Source organism: Lichenostomus cassidix, chromosome 4 (genome assembly GCF_008360975.1).
Source record: "Lichenostomus cassidix isolate B80296 chromosome 4, HeHo_3.0, whole genome shotgun sequence".
NCBI lineage: Eukaryota > Metazoa > Chordata > Aves > Passeriformes > Meliphagidae > Lichenostomus > Lichenostomus cassidix.
This window is the reverse complement of record NC_139484.1, coordinates 25,416,009-25,440,502: the sequence shown is the minus strand read 5'-3', so window position 1 is coordinate 25,440,502 and position 24,494 is coordinate 25,416,009. Positions and strand designations below refer to the sequence as shown.

The window sequence follows — 24,494 nt, the reverse complement described above, 5'->3', positions numbered from 1 at the left end:
GTTAATTTATGGACAAACTCTTCACTGCCTGCAGTTAACTGAGGGTAGCCATTCTTCAGTGGAAAAAATACAAATTTCTGTACTTACTTGCAGGCATAGTCTTGTAGATCAGAAACATAATTGCACACTCCACCATGGAGGCAGTATGACTCGTAGGAAGGAGGGCATCCCATAATATCACCTTGCACAGCATTTGTAGTGTATTCATTGCTGACTGCAGTCGGGGGAACAGTAGATTCTGAAACAGAGAGTTTCACAAGGACATCTCAAAGTTTTGAGATGTCCTCACTTCCAACATGATCTTAAGAAAGAGTTCCAGAACTTCAAGGTACAAAAGTAGGTAAAAATATCTAATTTCTATTAATTACTCATTTTCTACCTATTTGCTTACAGGTAGCAACTTGTCATTCTTACACAGATTATTTCTACTCCACTGCTGTCCAATTGATTGCATCTGTGTGCAAAGGCAGATCACATTTTTAATTGTTTCAGGCTAGCTCAGGTACAGTTAACAGCATCACTGGGGGAGCAGGGAACCCTGTTGACCCAATTCTTCAAAGGGTTCTGTAGCCTTCTCTGAATCACACACACTGCCACCTACACAGCTATCCACACTAGCCAGTTTCAAATGGAGCACTAACATCTCAGCATGACCACAGTGCAGACATGCCCTTACAGAAAAGGAGTGGTTTTCTGCCTGCTTTGATGCTACAAAAAATCTATAGGTCAGAAGAAAACAGCTACACTGCAAAGAATTTCCAGCAGTATGGATTAACAGAGACACGCCTAATCATTCTCATACAATTATGGGATCAGTCGCATGACTCACACCAGTTTTATTGCAACATGACCTTCCATGACATTTGGGGTTTAAAATTTCATTTGCAGGAGAACTGCCATGGCAAAGAGCCTGAATGGAAAGGGATGAATGATTACAGTGAACCCCAGGTGTGTGGGCATTCTGCAAAGAAAATTTCATCTTGCTAAAAGAGCTTATTAGGCAAAGAACTAAAACAGTGTGTTAACACTTATGAATGGGATCAGACTGACAGATGAGGGACCTAGAAAATATTACTACCAAGTCATGCATCATTTAAAATCATCATTTCCTGAGTGACACCTGAAACTACTGAGATTTAGCAACTGAAATGGGAGTGTTAAATAGAATATCCTGATAGGTGTTCTATTTAAGAAAACCATAATTTCCTTGTTTTTTCTGAAGAAACAGCTCTGTGACAATCACACTATGTCCCTCCATCTTCAGAAAGTCACTCAGTCTGGAATAAAATTCACCCTGACCAAGAGGGCTGACACAAAGTGAAACAGTAAGTCACTCCCATTTTCAGAGAATGCTGCTGTCACATTGAGGCACTAAAATGAGGCTCGGATAGTCTAGTAGTGCTGAACTAGTGCTGAACCTTCAGCATTTCCCCTCAGTAAATTTGTAATCAGATTTTCTAGGGAGTTTCAGAGCCCTTTTGAACAATTAGTGACTGGAACTGAAAGATAGGCTTATTCTGAAGAATCAAAGGGCACTTGAATTATGTGCATTTCCTGTTGTAGCCTTCTGCAGAGGAAGAGAAGGCACAGCAAGTTGGAAAAATAGGACAGACTGAAATTACCCCAAAAAAAAAGTTACTTCCAAGGAGTATTTACTTCTGCTGTTGATTGTAAATGACATTAGATAGATTTGCTGTTACGTTCAGACAGTAAAAATTAGCACTGAACCTTAATGTGGATATTTCCCAGCTAAACTCAGGCCTAGTCTCCTTAGTCCACTTCAAAACAGCCTCCTAAAGGCAATGCTAAATGGATCTACAAACTCATCAGGATGGTACTATACAGAGATCCTTTAGTTTCCAGGTACAACAATTTATCCAAGAGCACAGTTGCTAATTTAAGGCCACTTTGTTTTATTTGCTCACTCCGTTTACTCACTGCAACCGATGCCAGCTCCAGAAGCATGATCAGCACACGAGCAAGTGAAGTTTCCTTCTGTATTTGTGCAGGTCATGTTCTCTCCACAGGTGTGGGACCCCAGCTTGCACTCATCAATATCTGTCACCAAAGAGTCTGCAGTTAGAAGAATGAAATGCCTCAGAGCATCAGTAAAAAGGGCAGCAGTGGCAGCACTGCAGACCCCAGGCAGTGGGGGAAAACACCAAAGACCTCTCCCTCTGCAAATATGCCTTCACGGAAAACCCAATGGAAAAGCAACCAGCGTACTTTCTATAGCAAGGGCATGCTGTGCTGCTGCAGAAACTCCACACAGGGAGAAGGGGGGAAAGGCTTCCCCATGAAATGCAGCAAGTGCAGTAGAGTTGAAGAGGAGACTTACTTGTACCAGATGTACTCTCCTGGCATTGCCAGTCGTAGTTGGCAGCCTGGATGTGCATGCTGCTATTCTTGCAGTAACACAGCAGAAGGGTTTGGGAGTGGGGAGCTGCCCACCCCTGTACCACCCACCTAGCTCAGCCTGAACAAAAATCTTAGGCAGAAGAAAAGGGCCTAGAAACCTACAGGTTTTTTCAGTTTGTGGAAACACTTCAATGAGTGAGGCTCTGAATGGCTGTGAAGAGGCTGTCTGACTACAAGAGTTTCCAGGCTCAGAGCCCATGTTAGGCTCGTGTGTATCTTTCACCCCCATCCTGCTGCACACCCACCTGCTGCCTCCACACCCTCTCTGCAAAGCCCAGGGCAGCAGCTCCTGCCAGGCTGGCACCTGCACGTTGCTAAGTGCCTAAGCACTCCCCTCAAAGGGGAGACCATTGGTTCACACAGCAGTCATTCACTTAGCAGAGTTTGGGAGCCTCTGATTAATTTTATGAGCTGTCAGCAGAGTACATGTGTCATATCTATAATATCTACCTTGGGGAATCACAGATCTGCTACCCCAATTTTTGTGAAATGATTGCTTAAACTGCTGGGAATTTTTCTACCGTTAAAAAAAAAAAAAAAGAAAAGAAAAAAGAAAAAAGAAAAAAAGAAAAAAAAGGGAACACAACTGCTGCAGCATATTTCAAGAAATGTGATTTCACCAAAACAACATGAACCGTTGTGTGTTAACACTGGACATACCATCACATTCCTGGACACTGTGCATGCATGAAGGTGTCTACCACTGAAACACAAAATTCCTTACCAATTTCTGGTTTTCATAGTGCATTTCAAGTCATTGAACACAAAGTTAGTTTCAGTTATGTTTACATCATAATTATACTGTATCTTTTATAAAGTGCTGTGAATCTATTTTCTGGACTTAAATACTCCAGGAAGATAATAGACTGTTTTTCAGTAACAGTGGAAGGCGCTACACCCTGAACAATTATACCACTATAGTGGTAAGTGAGACAGTAAAAGCCCAGGACTGCCTGAAGACTTGCCTTCTATGTGGTGCTAGGACAGCAAGAAAACCTTGTCATTTCTTTCTGCACTTCCATCTGTGCCTCCAAACACCCTCAAACTTATTAATTCTGTCTCTGACAGACTGTAGGCAAAAGTCTTCTTGATTCCTCTGGCTCCGATGCTTTTCACTCTCTGCCCATAGTAATATTATTCTTAAATTTTCAGTCATCCTAATCAGCATTGAAAAACCAAAGTCCAGTAAAGATTATGTAAGAATTGGTTCAAACTTAATGGGGTTTGAATTAGGCTGTAAAGGAAAAAAGGAAAAAGAAAAGGACAAAAGAGAAGCCAAGACTCTCATAAAGCTCTGAACAAACTGTGTGCTAGTCAAATACTGGAGAGAAAAAGCTTCCTGTTCATATTTACCACTAAAATGGATTAAGAATTTAAGAGATGTAGGGAATGAACTAAAGACCTGGCATTAGAGCTGGATGGGAAAATCAGTGGGTCTGATTATTAACAAGACTCTAAATGTACTCAAGTTGTCAGTGTCACACGTTGAACCTCATGCCTATTAAACAGACCTGGAATTATTTGATGAGTATTATGACACACTCAATACCTGCTTTCGTTTATATTCATGGCAACGATTTCCAATAAAGCTCTACTGCTTCACCTCCACTTCCCTCCTCCCCTTCACTCTTCCTCTCTCTCCTTCCACAGCTACTAAAAAGAGTGCAAACACTGAGGAGAGATATTCACTGACAACTGCAGGCTTTGCATATTGATCAGTTGCTGAGGTTACCACATTTCAAACAGGGAGGAAGGAATCAAAAAGGCAGAAATGCCCCAGACATCCAGACCCAGCAGAGCCCTCCTACCATAGCAGTGGACTCCATCTCCAGTGTAGCCCTCCAGGCATTTGCAGACATAGCTCCCTTCCGTGTTGATGCAGTGGGACACGTTTCGGTCGCAGCGGTCCATGTGCACTGCGCACTCGTCAACATCTGGGAGACAAAACGGGACAGCACACGTGGCTCATGAAACCAGCATGTCAGGCAATAAACAGAAACATCTACAGCATGAATCTCCCTCAGACTGTGCTGTCACTCGGCAGTTGTGCCTCTGAAGCAAATGGGAAGAGAAGGACTTTGTGGTCTTTTTTGGTATGAAATTCGATGGGGGTGTTCTAAAGATCCAAGAACCAGGTACTATCAACTGGAGATCACAAATACAATTTGCTTTAAAAAAACGTGTTCAGAGGAAATTATCTGATTCAAAACAAAGCTTTATATTATAGCATCATAGAATCCATTAAGTTGGAAAAGACCTCTAAGAGCATTGAGAAACTTTGCTTTGCAAAAGAACACATAGGCTTAAAAAAAAAAAAGTACTACAGTGAAAAACATGTATGCCCATTTCAGCTTACAATTTTTTCTCTTTCTATAGCAATACAGATTCTTCTGAATCTTCATACTTAGCTACCAAATGGTACTTTTTTCTGTTCCGAACACCTTCCTCTCTTGACCTTAATGACAGAAAATTTCTTCCATTTATGTTGCAAACAATCTCAGAAATTTAAAGACCACCCTAAACAATGTTTTGCATGGCTGATAGAGTCTTTTTCTAGTGATAGAAAGAAACTAGAGCAGCACTTTTATATAAACATTACATCAGGAATACTGATTTTGAAGAGATTCCTTAGACCAATTCCTCAATATATCTAAATTGTACATTAACTATCATGTCTACAGACTGAGCTTTTATAATTAGTCAGTTTTTACCAATAAATATATTTTACTTTTATTATCCCTGTTTTGCTTGTTAATATTAATAGGATTAACACTCATTACTTGGGGGGAAAAAAGGCATGTGATAATTAGCCATTTCATCTCACATGCTCTCTGCTCATCATCCTTTTCATACTATTGACCTTTCTCTGATGGCTCTCGTAGCAGAGCTGCCAATGTGAAAGGAGATAGATTTTCTTCCTCGCCCCCCCAGTCTACAATTTTTTCAAAAGTTGTAATAATGTTTTTTATTACCATAGCATGATTTCCCCTTCCTGGTAAATCCTTTCAAACACTGGCACATAGCACCATCTTCCAGCAAAACACACTCTGCATTGACATAACATTCCAGTGCAGTGCAGTCATCTTGATCTACAGCATAAACAAAACAAAGAAAAAACCCACTAGATATATTTGGAGTTGCTGTGTATATATATATATATTAAAGGAAAACAAACAAACAACTAAGAAAACATAGAGTCAAAGACTGAAACTTAGCTCTCCAGATAATAATGACATGCCAATACAATCATGAGGTCTGTTCTCTTTGTCTAGAGGGAGTCGACATGTCATTCAGTGTCAGGCTTTCTGAATACTGTATTCAAAACCTATTGCATAATTTAATGATCTAGTGTCATCAAAGATATGTGGAATTCAATGGGTTTACTTCTACTTTGTTTAGAGGAATGCAATATACTTAAAAATCTGAGGGAGAGACTTTCTCAAGTGCTGTAAATTAGAAATGTTTGTTCTCTAGACCAGGATAATATTATAGATTTATGTTGATATAGCAAAGGAATATAGAGACAAACAAAATATCATTCTACCAGGAATAATTGCACAGACCCAAATACTTATTAGAAGGTAAAGAGCATGAATACTGCCAGTCTCAGCAATGAGCCTTTCTTTCTTTAAGGTCTATGAGTTCTTTCTGCTCTATAAACCTGTTCAGAGCCTCAGAGTAAATATAAGGAAGATAACCATCAGACTCTACCTGATACCATGATTTCAGCAGTCAAAAAAATTATTTTCTGCTTTTCCCCATTGTCTGTATCTTTAAAAATCGCAGTGCTCCGTGTGCTCTGGAGCACAATCTCTGGTGGTGGCATTGGCATTACCTCCTTGTGCACAGTGACACTTCCTGAAAAAAGACAAGAAAAAGGTGACACAGACTATCTAAATCTACTGAGCTAGCCTTCTGATTTTCGAACACTTGTCTAATTTCCAATAATCGTGGTGGTTTCCTTTTAAAATAAACATCAGTATCCTCCCAGACTAACCTGTTTCTAACATCAAATTATTCTGAAAAGCACTCACTGGTGAGTTTTCTCAAATACAAAAGAGAAGAAATGTGACTTATTGCTCACAATACTTGTCAGCACTGCACACATCTTTTTCACTGCAGTTACTGTTACTGTCCCAAGGACAACATTCCAGCACTTTCATTCTTCAGAGAAACCACCATTCCTTATGTTAGAGCAAGGTGAATTTTTCCAGTGCTATCTGTTCAGGATCCTCAAGGGTTTGAGGAGGGTCTTTTTTGGAACTGGAGGATTGTACCTGCTGTTGAGTTGGAAGAATCCAGAGCATGACAGGTTTTTCCATCTTGAGTTTTCCCAAATCCTGGATGGCACTTGCAGTGGACAATTCCAAAATTGTTTTCACAAATCTGATCACAGCCTCCATTCTCATGAAGGCAAGGATTTGCTCCTAATAAAGAAAAACAGGAAACTTAGCAAGCTGCTTCTTCAGTCAACATCTCTGTTTAGACATGCAGAGTTGAAGCAGTTGGAAAAAGAATAAGGACTGAATAAAACGAGGGGTTTTTTGGTTTTTTGTTTGGTTTTTTTTTAATTTAACAACAGATGCATATAATAAAGCACAGATATTATCACCTAGCCTCTGGCAGGAAAAGAGATTCACATACTTCCATATCTAATACAGGTACCACATTTTTTTATTATTTTATTTCCTGTATTATTTCTCTGATATTTAGAGTCCTAATATTACAAGGGCATAAGGTACCTGTGATTAGTTTCTCTCAATCCTCGTCTGTTGAATTACTCTTTTCTGCTTACAGGGAGATTGTTCCCAACAGAAAATCAAATTATTTGATCAAAAACTAATAAATCTTACAAAATCTTTGTCCAGGTCATTTGTTATAATTGGTGTGGGAGGGGTGCTAATAGACTAGGATAAATAGGAATTAGAAGACTGTGGCAGCCTCATGGCAATTGATCAGCATCTATTCTTGGGCATGAACATAAATCTGTCAGCATTCCTCGGACACATGCCCAGATGATGCTTTCAATAAATGCCAGTCTGACTATGCAAGGCTTTTTAAAGAGCCTATTTCTGAGAAGATAATCCTCTCCCCAAGGACATCTATTCTACTGATACCAGGGAACACGAGGAGGCTGGAAGGGAATGACTGCTTAACTTTTGCAGTATACCTGGTTTCGCCAAAGGATGAACTACAACCATTGATGAGGGTCTCAGCATGCTGCCTCGGAGACGTACCCTGTTTTGGCCAGTCTTCTTGTCCACCCTCACCAGGGACGGCCTAGCCCAGTCAGAAACCCACAGGTGGTCCTCAAACACCGCTACAGCAAAAGGGTGCCCTGCAAAGACATTACAGTTATCATTTCCACAGCTGCAGAACACACACAAGAAAGCATGTAAATGAAAGCATAATCTGCATATAAATCAACTTCTAACCCAGGCGCATAGCCATGACCAAATTTCTAAGACACTGTCTAAGTGTTCCTTAGTGTTATGTTGAAGAGTGTGGTGTTGGCACCTCACTACCTCCACTGACCCTTGCACAATCACTGATCTTTGTTCTTACCTTTTCTTTCCATTAAATTTAAACAACTAGACCAAGATCTAGATGCTGTGCCCACCTAAACATTGACTCACCATTTCAGGATCCACAGTTTACACTGTTCACAAACAGCATTCTGCTTTGACCAGCATATTATTAACCTTTTATCTTGCAAATACATTAAGGATTAAAATTAGAAGCACAGTGTCAATCAATGGAGCTAGCAGGAGCAGTGCAAACCCAACCCATTGCATAAACAGAAGGGATCCTTATGTTCTTTGTTGCTGTGGGCAGGTTATTACAGGCTGTTTTACCAGCTGAAAATGGGGTTAGTGGAAGAGGAGTAATAATTTACCTATTTTGAATGCATCTTTACTGAATGAGCTCTCAGTACAAGGGCACTAGAGGGAGCTGCTGTAATAAAAATTCATGCTACAGCAGAACACCTATGAAGAGGTGCCACCTTCCCATCCTCCCTTGTACGGCTGTTCAAGAACAAAAGCTGAATTCCAGTCTTCACTAAGAGCATTAGCCAACTATCTGGACATACTTCTCTAAATTCATACCCCTACAAGTCTTCATCTCTTTCACTTCCTTGCATACAGATGTTGATGTCCTTTTCTCTCACCTCCAAACAGCCATACCACTGCTCCTTTCTCACAGTCCATGTTTCTGTTGTGCTCCTAGCTCTCCTTCCCTGTAAGACACTGTCTTACTCCTTGTGGAGAAACAAAATGAAATTTTAATCAGGCTTCAAGGTCCTCCTTTGCAGATCCGCTGCAAGTTGGAGCATACAGCAGAATATGCACAGCAGGGGAAAAGAGAAGAAAGCTGGAAAGTCACTCTTCTCAGGCCTTTTGATGTCTTATGAACTCAAGAACACTGATTCCTCCAGGAGCTCACTCCACTCACCTTCAAAGGAGCGGGAAGGTATCTGGCTTAGGTGATGAACAGAGGCTTTCCCAGAGCATGGACTAGAACAGAGTCTGCTCGAAAGAGTAACCATGAAGTTACCCACGGCAGTCATGGTGTTGGGCTACAAGTCCTCACTCTGCCCATGTTTTGTATGCACACCTACAAAATGGTCCCCAGAGAGATACCATGATCAAAGGGAATTGTCCTCTCCAGAAACTAATTTGCCATGTGTGAGATTCTTAAACATATGGCTTTAGGTGTGGTACAACATCAGTTCCTTGTTGCTGATATTTCTGTTCTCTTGCTCCAGAACAACACAGTTAGATGTCAAGCAAGAGAAATCTCAGCCATAAAAACTACAAGCACATTGTAAAATCATTTTTCATTTGCTATCAATTGTGTGTTTAGAATAATTCCTTTGTTGAACATTGCAGACCCAGGTTTGCTGCTCAAGGACCTTAACAACCCAGATTAATTCCCTTTCATCTTACATCAATATAACTCACTGATGCAATAAACACAGCAAAACCTGAATTAAACTAAGCAGCCACGCATGAAAAAAGCAAAACATATTTTTAATTTTTTGATTCATTTTTCTTTGAAGGCAGAGAAATCTTCTATGCAAGGCAAAGTGACTCATTGATAAATGCAGAGAGTGTTAGAAAGCCATACTTTTGCAAAAAGGAATGAAAGTCAGGTGGGTAACAGAATGAAGAACTCAGCGCAGAGCTGCATGGGATGTACAGCACAGCAGCTGGCCAGTAATTTTCATGCACATTTGCAGATTCACACACACATGGACAAGCAGCAGTAGGTAATCATCAACCCCAAAGCCTCACCTACATCATTCTGGGCAAGAATTCGACGACCAGAACCGTCCAGGTTTGCGCTCTCAACCAGGGCCCGTTTAGCATCACACCAGTACACCTTGTCGGCCAGGTAGTCCAGAGCTATTCCACTGGGCCACCCCAGGCCAGCGCTGGCTACGACCCGGCGATCGAAGCCTTCTAATGAAGAGCTGCCAATCCGTGGATTGACCCCCATGTCAGTCCAGAATAATCTCCTTCAGAAAACAAAATGAATACGGGAAGTCAGTAAGTAAATGTTTGTTCTGCTCTCTGTGGAGTTCTTTCAAAGCGGAAAGGTCAGAGCAGAGCGAGGCAGCCCTGGCTCACAGGAGGAAAAGTGCACGCTTCGAGCAAACATATTGGCTGCTGATCTTTTCACACTTGCCATGAGACTCCAGGTGATTACACTGGGACTTATGCAGAAGCCTCACTCTGTTCACTGGCATGAAACCTTTGGAAAACAACTCCTGACTGTGCTAACGGCCAGCTCTTCATATCTGCTTTTTGATTTTCCATGTGACAGCTGACAGTGGTTTAGCAAACCCAGACAACAGAAATTGATGCATTAGCCAGACCCTTGTCTAAACAAGGGTGAAACAATACACAAATGCAACCAAAATTACCCATTACCCATGTAAAACAAGCAAGAGTAGGCAGGTTGTTTTAAAAAAATAAACAAGTATCAGGCCCAGAATCATTCTTCTTTTATTAAAATCCTGATTCTCAGGGTCTCCCTCTAGAGTCCTGTGTGTTACTCACTGAGTGTTTAGCGGTTCTCAATGAACAGACAGTGCTAGAAGGCAACTCAAAATGGGGATATCTGCAATTGCAAATAATTTCTGAAGTTTGGGCTCATCTTCCCAGGCATCAGCTGCCTCGGTCAGGTTTACTGAAATAACCCAAAGATTCACTTAGCTTTAATTACAGAAACAGCTTTGCTCTAGCTAATGCAGGGATCAGTATTTTCAAGAGCTCTAATTGTGTTTCATATCCCTCTTTAATATTTACAACTGTGGACACTGCAACAATATTTGTTCATCCTTTCACCATTAGCTTTCTAAAAAGGAAGGTTTAAGTGATGTTTCCTCCTCCCTTTCCCCTTGTACCCTTTGCTTCTACCAATAATTCTAATAAACAATCTCCCAGAGCCTACCTTTCTTCAAAGTTTTCCTGCAAAATGTCTCTATAGCATTCAGTCTCTCCTGAAAGATTCTTTCAGGTCTTTTATGTCCAGAGGCAATCTAGCAAACACCCTCCCCAGTCCTGCTTCTTCTTGGATTCATCAGTACTTAGTTATAAAAGTACTAAGTTATATCAACACAAGATTATTAAAAAAACCCAACAGATTTTAAATGCTCCTACTACAAGTATATTGACTGAAATCTGTGGGAATTTGCCATTGATTGACATAGCCAGAATTTCATCAAGAGATTAAACACCCAAAATTCCTGTGATCATTTCAACACTAGTTAAGAAGATATAAGGTGCATTTAAAACAACAAATGTCCAGAACAGTAAATTAGGTTTAGTTTCCTCAGAAACTGAAACATGGAGCAAAAAAAAATGCCCATTTTGTAAGCACTATTGGTTAAAAGTGATTAGCTTCTACACAATAATAGATATGGAACCATTAAAATTTGTAGTGTGGCACCTACAGCTATCAGAGTGACCTCCATTGCTCATGTGTTTCTTTAGCTTAAACTGCATACAGTATCATTAATGCTCCTATTACTTTCTTCTAAAATCTATATGAGAAATGAATGTGTCCCAGCTCACAAAATAAACCCTGCAATTAAATATTACAGTTCACACAACTCTGCAAAGCAATGACTAACCCAGCACAAGACTAATGCATGTTTTGACTGCCAAAAGGGCAAGGTTTGCACGCTCATTTTTAAAAATCCTCCACAAGTATTACATGATTTACTGTGTTTATCACTCCTTACTTAGCAAATGGGTGAATAGCAATCCCTCGGGGCTGGGAGAGATCCTCCCAGATGATCATTTTTCTTTGCATTCCATTCAGGTTGCTCCTTTCAATGCACACCTTCCTGCAACACACAGAGCACTGTTAGGTCCTCCCTGCTATCTTTTTAATTACCTTCTTGGGCAGAATGTACTAAGATTTTGCATTGCTTTGGTTTAGGTGTAATAAATAATTTCACAGCGACAGGAAATAATCCTGCTGATGTGGGATGTCTAGTTGTTTTATCAACAAGTAATTCATGTTACAGCTTCATTATCTGATCCAGGCATGATGATAAAATTCCTGCTGCTCTGTGGAAGACATGAAGTTCTCCTTCTTTGGGTAAATAATTAATTGCAAGTGTGATCACTAATAGATAAATGCCAGCTTTAAAGGGAGTCAGGACGAAAACCAGCTCCTAACTGAATGCCATTACCAAATGTATAAAGAATTTTTTTTTAATAGTACTTTTACATAGCATTTTTCATCCAGAAATCACTGGTCATTTTACATATTACATCTATTTTGCAGGAAAGAATGAGGCTAAGGTTCTTCAGATTACTCATAAAATCTGTGGCCAGGTCAAGTATTGAATCTACATTACCAGTCTTCCTATTCACCTTTTTTCCAGAAAACTGATCTTATTGCTGCAATATTCACCTTGTCAAACAAGTATCAGCCTCTATCTGCAAGCAAGCCTACAGCCTTCCATGCCTCTTTGAACCTTCAAAGAGAGATGGAAGGAGAAATACATTCCTGCAAATGTGAAATACAAACAGGTAAATGCAGTGGGTGAGAAGAAAGTAGCAGGTTCAAATTCTCACATTCTCCCTGAAATCTTGTCTTATGGAGAGAAGGACCATAATTTCCCATTTCACAAGAAACACTGGCATATTTCTGCAGCAGCACAACCATGTGACAACGTCGTATCTAAAAGCAAAGAAGTGGACTAGCAGAACATTTAAAATGGAGAAGGAGGGTGATCTAAACACTCAAAATTACTTTTTATTGACTAATGAATTAATTGATCATACTGAAAGCTCATGACCACTCTTCAAGGAGTCTTCATTATCTGTTGTGGTCCAACACTGCCTTTTCATCAAAGGTCAGTTTTGTTTCTCTCTGCATATAAAGTTAGGTATCAGCTGAAAGGTGGTCATATGGTCTGCCAGTTGTCATTCCTCTTTTTCCACAGAAAATTGACAAAGAGTCTCCAATAGCATGATTCTAGCTGCCAACACTGATTTCAAGATGTGGTCAGTACAGCAATATTCTTTTTTATATGTATATGTAAGTATATACCTATAAACACACACACACACACACACATACACACTGTGTATGTACGTTAAAATGAGTGTAAGGAAATACATTCACATGCACATGTGCACATATGTATTTGTATATATGCAGTGCATGCTTTAGATTCCTTGCAACTCAGTCCAAACTCTTGCTTCTTGGAAAGACAAAGATAAAAATACAGCAGCAGACTGAAAGTGAACTTCCAGCATTTTAGCTTTAAAGATCCTTCCAACTGTATATACTTGAGACTGCAACTACCCAACCAGAATGTCAAGCACTACTGAATTAGAGTGATATCTAAGCCATTTCTGTGTCACCAGTCATTTATTCCAAATATTTTATGGCATGCTTCAACATAAGTGCACTGTGGAGCATGTACCCTCTGTCTGTCCAATACAATTTACGGTTAATCCAGTCCACAGCAAGGCCTTCTGGTGTATCTATAGCTTCATGAATAACCTTTTCACGATCTGAACCATCCAGATTAGCTTGTTCTATCCATTTCAAGGCAGTGTGGGCAAAATAAATCTGCGAATAAATAACAGACAAGGTGTCATTAGTTCCCATCTCACTTTCTGCTCTACCTCCCCTCTCTAGCAATTCTATTTCTCAAATACCTTTTTCATCTTGAAAATTCCCTAAACTGCTTATTCACAAAAGGCTGCACAGGTAACCTGTGATCCCTGATCAAATAAAAAGGCACTTATCCCTCGACCGGGATGACTTCTACAGGCAGCTTGTGCTTAGCTGTAAATCCTGGTTGCCCTATATACAGCCCTCTGAATATGCCATGGTTTTGTTTCAGCCAGCAGCTCCTTCACATGAAGCACAGCTGAGGAAGCAAAAGTAGGAGCAGGCAGAAAGAAGCGTGCTGTCATTTCACTGGCTGCTCATGCTGAAAAGTGAGAAGAGTGGAGAAGATAGTGGCACTCTATGTATATCAAGGACCTGGGAAGGGCAAAAGGAGTTATAAAATTGGCTTATATTTTTTTGCCCTCTTTCATCCTGCAGCTATCTTAATTTTTTAACCGGTGTCTACTCTGTAAGGCTCTAATAGTTCCAGAAGAGGTTTCTTAGTTTTGGGTTAAAAGAAAAGTTCTTTGCTGGTAGGGAAACTATGTTTGCATTTTCCAAGGACATGTAAAATTTCTCTTGTATTCAATATCAGAAGGAGCCATAATGGTAACCACATGGAAAACAATGCCAAGGCTTTCTTTGGAAATGGTAACAGCAGACCAAAGCACTTTGCTTTGATGCTAACCACGAGGTCAAGCAAAACAGGAGGGAGCCTCCAGCCTCAGACCAGCTAATTCAATACCATGGGAGCACAAAATGCTGCTGCCTTGCCACACAGCTCTGTGCTGCCCAGACTGGGCTCCTGCAGCCTGGATGGCCCCTGCATGTCCCCTCACCTCTGCAGTGCCCACCTGACAGCACAGGAGGGATCACAGGCACACACCAGAGTCCCTGGCACAGCTGATCTACACTTGGCACAGCACAGAACAACTGCTGCCTCTCCAGCAGGGCCCTATTTCAGGAGCAGGTGGCAATGTTCCAGGAGCACCTGAAGTGCTCCTCCTGTAAATGCAGATCTGGTAACATTCACACTTGTTTAGCTGTGTCCATCTGGGCCTTGAGATGCTTCCAACAACTTATCCGAGCTCCTCATCACCTTTCACTGTACCATCCAGTATTTCTTTGCAACACTTTCACAGTGTAAGTAAGTATCTCCACAGGAAAATACACAGAAGGTTTTATCTGCCACAGAAGGTTTAGCAAAGCACAGCTGAACTCCTATTCTTTCCAACTCTGCAGGCAAGGAGCAGGACATTAGGATGTGGTGGCACACACAAACAGCTCTTTATGCAGAGAAGACTCCCGTTTCCAACAGCACTCTCTAGTACATGAGGAACACATAAACTCAGTGAGCATTCAGCAGTTTTGCTCAATAATATCAGGACATGGGAAGTAATTCTTGTTAAGATTACTCCTACATTTTGTAGGAATCATACATATTTAGCTGTACAGAAAAAAAAATTTTTGCTTGTACCACTAAACAGTAGGAAAAACCCCTCACAATATATTTCCAGAAAACAACACTGCAGTCTTAATGGAGAAAACTTATCAATCACACAGAAGTTCTTTGAAATTGAAGTCACACCTGAAGTGAAATTAGAAATCCAAATTCTCTGTGAGTTATCACGTTCAATGTACAAAGCACATTCAATAAATAAGTAAAGGATGAAGATCTTCAATCAGAGTTTGGCAGCCTTTACCAGCTGTGCTCCTAGACAGGCAACAGAACAAGGAGCAGCACATCGTGTAATCCAGATCACGGACAGAGGAAAGGTTAAGGCACATGAAAGCTCAATCCTTTTGTCCTTGCAACACTCCAAAATCCTCTCATTTTTAATGCCTTACCTTATTTTCCACCGGGTCAAAGTCCAGTGCTAAGACTACTCCCATCTGCCAGTCAAGTAAACTTGTATAATCTGTTCCATCAAAACTGATCTGGCGGATATCTTGGCCATTTGCAAATAACAAAAATGGCTTAGGACCTGTTGATGAAAATTTGCCAGCATAATTATTGCACTAAGCTCAAAGTGATCTCTAACTTGCATTACTGCCCAGCTAGCGTTGTAAATAAGTAGCAGTACAAGACAAAATGAGGAACAGAAGCAGAAAGAAATTATGGCAATTTTCCTACATTCCACTTGCCTCATAAATTAAAAATAAATGTGAATATAAGTTTAAAGCAGCAGCCTCAACATTTCTGACAAAAGGAGTCACTAGTCCTGCTGCATTTCACACTGACTTAGCCTTATCCCCAAGGCAGTAATCTCTCTACATTTCACAGATCACCATAAGTGCCAGAACTTGACTTTTGCATATGGAGAAGTCTTTCATAGTAAAAGCAAGAAAAATACAATTCTCCAAAAATATTATAGCTTTCTCTTTATTTAAGGCACAAATTAAAAACTTCTCTTTCCTCCTCTCTCTATGACAATTGCTTATACCTTGCTGATCACCAGGGTCTGTCCTTTCCTTGGAAGGAACAGAAAGGAATCCAATCATGCACATCAAATACCTCAGCTTCCTGGGGCCAGTGGGGGAGAAATGTCCTTGCTTGGAAAGTCCTTTAACAGACTATTCCCTACCCTGTTCTCCAAATACAGAGACCACAGTCCAGGTCTGTAACACTGGGCAGAAACTACCCATATCTGGGTGAACGCATAAAAAACCTGCATACTGCAGGACAGATCTCCTCACTAAGGGAGCCCAGAGTGGAATTTTGAAGTTGGATCATAGATTGATCCCTCTGTGAGGGAGACTGAACCATATAGTGGTGCTTGTTCTGTTAATTTCCAAAATAAATTATTTTTCCTAACAACTAATATTTCCCAAGTTCACAAAGTAACCTCAAATCAGTGCAAAAAGGGATCCTAGTTGTGTCATCTACCTTAAACTACTCAAAAAAGGGTTTGCTTTCATTGTCAGAAATATGCAGGCATACCAAGACACCAACCTATAGCAGTGCAGTGCTTCCTGTCCCGCTGAAGCTTATATCCAGGGAAACAAGCACACTCCCAGGAGGATGGGCTTAAAGAAGAGCATATCTGACTGCAGCCACCATTATCTGGAGACGTACAACCTTAAACAGAGCATTTGTAAAATTTTACTGTGCCGTTCTAAAAAAAAATGAAATACAACAAAATCAGAGGTATAAGAGAATGATTCACTCTGCTCAGGATTTCTACAGTGCAAATCGTCTCAGTGATTGGTAGATTTACCAAAAGGCCTCCTGCTGAAAGCAGAAGCCTAGAGAAGTGAAAACAAATTAGTAGCAACCTGTTCCAGAGTTTTTCCTGAAAATTTACAACACAAGATGGGGGATGGGAGAGTGGGATACATAAAGAGAGAGTCTTCCATGTGTTCAGTATTTCAGAGAACTCTTCTCCCATGCAAATCTCATCCCGTCTACAACAGGGTAATAAATTTTATCAGACTTTGCACTCATGCAAAGAAACAGCAAATTAATGCAGTTCTTTGCCCAGATGTTCATTAAGCTAGGATGACATATTGATACTTTCTAATAAAACAAACCAAGATTTCATGTAAAAAGAAACCATTCTTTTGTTTTACTTTCTGTTATATTCTCAATACCAACATGAGCTAGCAAAACAGAAATAATGACTAAATCTATGTATTAAGTACAGTCCACTATATGAAAGGGATTAAAAGGGAAAGACGATTTTATTCACGGCATATGGCTATCAGTAATGGAGCTACCTTGATCCCTAAGACTGAAAAGACAGACTTGAGAAGCTGCAGTTCTCTGAATTTGGAAAATTGCTGAAATGACAGATTAGTGAGTGTAGCAGCTTCGAGTAGTCTGACTGCAAAAAATTCCATTTGTGGATAAGTTAGAGTGACTCTGAACCTGGGCTGCATAATGACAATAAAGTTACTTTCAGATTTCACCCAAGCCTAAATTTTGTACATATATTTCCCCTCAAATGTGAATTTTAGATGTCTCCTGCAACAAAAATCTGTGACATGCCTTGATCTGTGCTGAACACAAAAGAATTTGGTCTGCAAATATTGGATATTTCTGCTACTAAAAATCTATTAAAAAATTGAGATGAGTACTGCTCATCTCAGACTCAAAGCACTTGACATTCTAATGTCTTTTATCTTGTGCAATCATTTACAGCTGTTCAAAATGAGTGTAAAATGTCTTCATTCACTTCTGGCTCTTGGTAACAAGAATAAACAGAGCTTGGCTGTCACTTCAACTGGAAAAAATGTTACTTACCTGTGCATGTTTTGCCATCCACTTTGAGTACAGATCCTTCCGGACAAAAGCAAACAGGGCCTTTAGATGTTTGAAGGCAACCGTGACTACATCCAGTGTCATTACTTGTACATGTAATTAACTCTACAGCAGTTTAAGGAGGAAAAAAAAATCCTAAATTATTATAAACATTTTTACTAAGCTCCCAACAAGAGATGTTAACACCTTCTTAAATAACAAAAGAAGAAAACAAAAAAAAAAAAGACAAAAGAATATTTAAATAAATAAAAGTGTGATGTTGAGAGTACAAGACTTCTTCTGTCTTTCTGTGATTTGTTTTGTTTTGTTTCTGTTTTTCTTTTCTGAAACTTTTTTCCACACCTTCTCCTAATTACAGCACAGAAGAAAGCCAAAATTGCATTATACTTACCAGCTGTAAATTTTCCAAAAGCCTATGAAGATGAGTTATGAAAATAGAAGTAATTTAAAAAATATTGTTTCCTACATTTCATCAAAAATAGATCAGATTTTAAGAACTACAAAGAATCTATAGTGAAAGAATAAGTATGAAAGACAAAGAGAATGAGGAGAAACTACTTTCCTGCTACTCCAAGTGTAAAAGAGCTAGGATCAAAGGAAACAGATGAGCCTTCCAAAACCAAAAACTATGTTCCTTAGTGTCAATTTCAGAAGCTGTAAGTGCAAAATCATCTAAGGATCTGGCAATAACTTTCCTTCACTTGCCATTAGAAATATTGCAGTGCCAATTTTATTTTTTTTTAGTATTTCTTTAATGCAATTCCACAAGATATGCTCCTTCTACCTTCAGTATTGCAGTGCTCCATCTATTTTTCCCAATTCTAGTGCCATACAGCAGCACACACTGGAGAACTGGAACTGATGGAACAAGATTCCCACAGCTGCCTCTTTGAATCAGCTCCACACACTGGTGCACAGCTCTTGCAAATATTGCTTCTCCAGGCCAACTGCATTCTAGACTGGACTGCTCAAACCACTTAAGCATAGAGAATAGGGTCCAGAAAAATTCAGGTTTCTCTCTGACCAGAGCCTGTGGCTTTAGATGAAGAACTTTGGAAAGGACTTAGAGGAGAAGAAAGCATCAAAATCTCTGGCCAGCATTTGGACTTCTTATCTTGTGTGTCTCTCAAGCTGCATGGTTGGAGAACATCTGCCTTGTGCTGCAGTGGTTAAGGAGTTACACTGTCCATGCTGCATCCCTAGCCTGTGCCAGAAAAACATTATTTTCTATCTAATTTGATCCACTCAAAATGCAGGCATACAGTTCAAGCTGTTCACCCAAAGGAGGACTGAGTTGCACAGTGTCTAAGTGTTGTCTTGGATGCAAAATTAAATCCTACATCCCAATAACCTCTAGCTGCAGCACTCCCATGGGTCTTCTGCCTCAGCTGGCTGCCTTCTGCAGCTGTCACACACACCTTGGACCCCCACATTAGGGTCACTGAATCCTGATCCTGGCTCCCTCTAATAAAGAGGAAGAAGTGGCTCTTACAGAATCATAGAATATCCCGAGTTGGAAGGCACCCCCAGAGGTCATTGAGTCCAACTCCTGGCCCTGCCCAGGACTCTTGGAGTCTAAAATAGACTGACTGCTAGAGTCTCTTAGATTCTATGGATATATTTACTCTCTAGTAGTGATATTTAATATACCCTGGGTCCTGATCCTGCCATGATCCACGCTTAACTCACTGGTGTGCACTGGCACTCCTACTTGGGGCTTATACCAATGTTTTATTTCCATGGAAACAAAGTAGAAGGACCTTTGTCTATGCACAAGTTGCACTTCAAAAGTGACTGACAATATCCCAGGACCTCAAAACTTGGAAGCTTTTCACATTTTACATTCTAGACTTACTTCAAAAGGCTTAATTCATTTGTAGGCTGAGCATACGCATTTAATTCTATTAATGTTATACACATTAGCAATGCTAGTAACCCTGATCTGAAAAGAAAAAACATGATGCTGTGAGCTGCTCATTCAGAGCCTGGGCAAATTCTTACATTGTGAGCCCTGTTCAGAGACCACTTTTAAAAATACATAACTGCTTATCCACCTGGAACGTGTCACAGGGTCTAATCTGAGAAGAGGTCCCTAGAAGCATGACTTCTTTTTTTTTCCTCCTCTGAAGAAGCATATCCAATTTCTCACGTGTAACTTACGCTTCCTTAAACATGACACCTGAAATCAGTTCACTCAGTCTAAGCCGATCCTGCTTACATAATAAGAGATTGGAAGCAAACAACGCAACACACAAAACTTTCAGCAGTTCCAGTGTTAAATGAGGACTCTCTCTGATGGGATACTCCAAGTGTTTATCTACTACAGCTCCTTACCGTGACATGTTTTCCTGTCAGGCAGCAGAACAAAGCCTCTCGGGCAGGTGCAGTAATAGGAGCCAGGGATGTTCACACAGCCCAGAGTGCAGCCGTGATTCCAGAAGCCACACTCGTTAATGTCTGCAAGAAAGAAGGATTTCTTGCTTCAGAGTAACATCATCAACCAATGCTGGGGAATTGACTAATGAAACAAAGTAACAGTCTGAAAAAATACCTCTTTTTTTTTTCATTCATTTCACAAAAATATGTTTTTCCTAATGAATTATAAGAAAGCAAGTTTGCAGACCTCATTCAAATCAATGTTAAGAATCTTGTAGCAAAACATAGACTGCATGTGTCCAGCATAGGTGCCTAAAGGACTTTCAAAAAGAGGCTTTTCCATACACATTCCAGTGCCATTTAAATCCTGTGCACATCCAAAAGAATTTACATTAAACACCATCTTCATACAAAAATTCTTTAAAAAAATTTGGCTTCAACATAGCTTAAGTAAAAACCTCAAAACACAAGTGTATTAAAAGTCAAAACTCAGAAATCAAACCTGGGAATTTCCTGAGAACTGGAACACTGCTAGTCAGGCAGGTTTGTAAATCCTGTAAGATAGGAATTCTGATGCCATTATGTTTTATATAATCTGGTCATGTAGTGAAAAAGGTGCTTTAAAAAGTATTATGTTATCTATTATTAATAGTAATTTTTGATTCTTTATAAAACAATCCAGATTAAAACATTTAGAACCATGTTAAGAAATTCTGTCTTTTTTGAAGGTGATATTTAAGACAGACATTTTGTTGCTGGGTTATTCAATGTTTCATCTTTGGTGACACATCCCGTTTCATTTTTATTTAAAAATTAAATTAACACACATAAACATGTCTATTTATCTGAAGCCCCTTTACCTACCCAGACTAAGACCAAAATTTCTTACAAGAGTAGCACCTGTGACACTTTCATAGGTCTCTTTTTAAACCAATTCAGAACTTGGAAGGACACAAAACTGAAATGGCACACTGGAATTTTTAAAACGTGATACTGGTTTTTCATACTCAATAAGTAAAAGAACATAAGAATTTTTTCATGTGATGGAATAAAGCTGACAAGAAATTAATGTATTACCTTCACAAAACTGTCTATTTCGACTTAAAATAAAGCCACTAGAACATTTACACCGATGAGTCCTTGAGTCTGGCCAGCAGATTCTTCTTCTGCACTTTTCTCTGTTCAAATCACAGATTCCTTTTTCTGGAAGAAAAATTACAGTGTAAGTAGAATGGAGTTTTTATCATATCAACCCGCTAGTATAAAGATGATGAGAGGTGTATTTTCTTCTCAAAATTTGCTTGCTAAACCTGAGGAACTTCTTATTAACACAAAATAACTTCTATTTTTTTTCTACTAGCAGAATCAGGCAAAAAAAAAAAATCACTGTAAAAATCGAAGTACTGGGAATACTAGGAGTAGGTGTGTGCAACAATCATTTCGAGCTCTATGTCAGCACAAGCAGAGCTAGAGAAAGTCTAAAATGAGAATGGTTTGGTTTGGGTCCATACCCATGGTGACTGTGAAAGGGAAAATTCAGGTTTAATATGCCTTCAGTCCTGCACACGATTATATATTACTCTGTAAAACACTCAGAAACAGAGAGGGGGAACACATGCAAAAAGAGAGAAGAGAGTTTTTTAAAGGACAGATAGCATGCAAAGACTGTTGTTATTTTTATTGTTGGAGATTATATTGGACCATAATAACCACGTTATTACTCAATATTTAACAACAACAATAGCTGTGCAGATTATAATGACCATGTGTTCATTTGGACAAAAAGTATTAGCACATTCTAGAGAATCTTTGTATTGGAGTTGATCTATGAGAAATAGTAGCATTATGAATGTCAAACTCAAATTGCAAACTCAGAATCTTTTTTCAATGGAAGAAGAAAAAAGTACCAAACAGATCCCCAGGAGCCTTCCTACTTCTGATTCACAGAAAAAGCTACTCCAGTGTCCTTTTTCATGGGAAGGATTTGCAGACCCTCATGTCTGTACTCAGTACCTTTCAGGGCTGGTGCTTTCATATCTATGCAGCACTCATGATTTCATTTCTGTCTCCAAAATTATTATTTTGGTTTTAATCTTCATAATCTTCCTGTGGAGCTTGCCCCTTTCCCAAGCCAACAGTAGCTGAATTCAAGAGCTCATACAGGCAAACAAGTGCCTATGTGGCCAATTTTCTTGTGCTTCCAGTTCACATTCCAAATTCCAAGAGATGGAAAACTGCATAATATTTAAGCTCCAAGTTTATTCTTCTGCTAGCCACAGAGAAAATGTTGGCCCCTTGGTGGAATGACAGATCACATCTATAAAAGTAATAATATATAATTTCCCAGGGAAACACTCCAGCGTGGCTGTAGACACAGGCACCTTGCACATATTTTCATCAAACTGACTACTTCTTCTCTAACAAATGTTATATCATTAAATGAAAAATTATGAATGGATTACTAGATGGATATTATCTATGTTATTTAGCATGTTATCTTTTAAAATACTTGAATTTAGTGTGGTTTTAGCTGAGCCTCTCTTTTTGTAGAATTAATTTTGAAGTGGACACAGTATTTGTCTACTGCAACTGAATCAGGAACATACAGTAGTGGAGAGTCTAATGTTCAAATAAAGAGCTCATTAGAATTACAAAAGTGCAAGTGCATGCAACCAGAAAACAATAGAATCCAGAAACAAGATCCCATTCAAGGCTGCATCATATGCTTATCATTGGTCCTGATTTTTCTCCCCATGTTTGTTTCAATCAACCATTATTGATCTAAGTGGTCTAATGAGACGTAAGACACATGTGAGTTACAAGATAAATAACAGAAGGCATAGTTTTGCCATCTGGAGAATCTCAAGAAGATAATTTTTAACTGAATAAACATTAGAACCCTATGTAGCCATATCAACACATAAAAATACAATCCCATTTCAAAGCTTAAAGAGAATGGTGATTAAATTATGAATCAAAAAGTTTGTAATGAAATATTTTCTGGAAGAACACCATTACAAACCATACTTTCTAACTTATTTGTGTTTTGTGGAGTTTTTTGCCTCCCCTCAGCTGTCTTATATGGAAATATGTGTACTGATTATTAGCCTGATGCTAGTATCTTACACTGGAAAGAAAGAAAACATAATTCCTCAAAAAAAAAAAAAACAAAAAAAACCCCAATGTACTGAATATCATTAATCTCTTAGAAAAGATACTTTTAAAGAATTCCAGGGGCAGTCTTTGAGATTTGAAGGTAAATCAGACATATTATGAGCAATTAATGAAAGTATGATACTGTCATACTGAAGGTATTCTGTGGGGTTGCAACAATCCCGTGGATGAATTAATGTTCTTCTCTTTACTTATTGGTCCTGACCAATCCAAGAAAGTCATTTGAAAGAGAAAGGGAAAAGGGGAGATGAGGAATTTAAGTAGCAATGTAAATTATTCAAGTTCCAGTAAAAAAATCAAATCACCTTAAGTTGCACACTTCTCCCAAGTTCTCTTTTCATCTGAAGGAACTCACTAGTTATCTGCTTTAAAGAAAACTTGATAATTCACAGCTGACATTACATTGCAATGTACATTTTCTTAGCTTGTACAGAGCATCCAATTAGTCTAGGTATGCTTTTATCTCCAGGTTTCTCTGTTGTAAGATCAGCCATAAATCTCATTTGAACTCCAGGCTCATTAGTCCTCCTTTCATCCCCGTTCTTTCATTGGATAAGCCAAGCAGTGTGCATACAAAGCCCAAATGGTTCATCTGGATTCAGCCTGTTAAGCTTCTTTCTACTCCATCACTTCCTAGAAATTTTTACAGTAAGTTATTTGGAATTTTAAGAAAGCAAGCCTCCTGCTGACAATGCTATCATACAAAAATTTGCTAAACATGTTGGAAATATACATACATTTGAAAATATTGGTAGTTAATATATTAACAAAAGTGGGGAAAGCCTTTTTCCATGGAAAGAGAAACTCCAGAAAGCAGACTGTTGTGGTGGAAGGAGTGGAGTTAATCTTCTGAGAGAAGAATAAAAGATAAGTGTCCACACTCACTGAAATTAAGCTGCACATTCTTGCCCCAGTTTCTCTGAGAGCACCAAAAGTGTTGAAAAAAATGCTTCCATTTGCCAGGACGAGCACTTTCCCCAAAGTAAGGACAGATCAAGTATTGTCTCTGAATAGAGACTCCCTGTGCTTACAAGTGTAAGCTTGATTTCCAGGAACATTTTATCTTCTGCATCTCAACACATCTTGGCACTGCAAACAAAGCATTTGAAGGGGAAAGTTC

At 39.3% G+C, this 24,494-nt stretch overlaps 1 protein-coding gene across 2 annotated transcripts in view; it reads right to left on the bottom strand.

The window, feature by feature from the left end:
* The window catches only part of EGF (epidermal growth factor), a 58,278-nt gene that overhangs the window by 12,846 nt on the left and 20,938 nt on the right, over positions 1-24,494 (bottom strand). For both annotated transcript variants that reach the window (XM_085058388.1, XM_085058389.1), the window contains exons 7-21: positions 21,278-21,403; positions 20,159-20,281; positions 17,807-17,929; positions 16,517-16,642; positions 15,412-15,548; positions 13,370-13,518; positions 11,669-11,773; positions 9,714-9,937; positions 7,589-7,756; positions 6,696-6,845; positions 6,130-6,276; positions 5,391-5,507; positions 4,227-4,352; positions 1,939-2,058; positions 88-238 (exon numbers count right to left, since the gene is read on the bottom strand). In XM_085058388.1, coding sequence (XP_084914514.1) covers positions 88-238; positions 1,939-2,058; positions 4,227-4,352; positions 5,391-5,507; positions 6,130-6,276; positions 6,696-6,845; positions 7,589-7,756; positions 9,714-9,937; positions 11,669-11,773; positions 13,370-13,518; positions 15,412-15,548; positions 16,517-16,642; positions 17,807-17,929; positions 20,159-20,281; positions 21,278-21,403 — 2,092 coding nt within the window. The remainder of the gene's footprint in view (positions 1-87; positions 239-1,938; positions 2,059-4,226; positions 4,353-5,390; positions 5,508-6,129; positions 6,277-6,695; positions 6,846-7,588; positions 7,757-9,713; positions 9,938-11,668; positions 11,774-13,369; positions 13,519-15,411; positions 15,549-16,516; positions 16,643-17,806; positions 17,930-20,158; positions 20,282-21,277; positions 21,404-24,494) is intronic.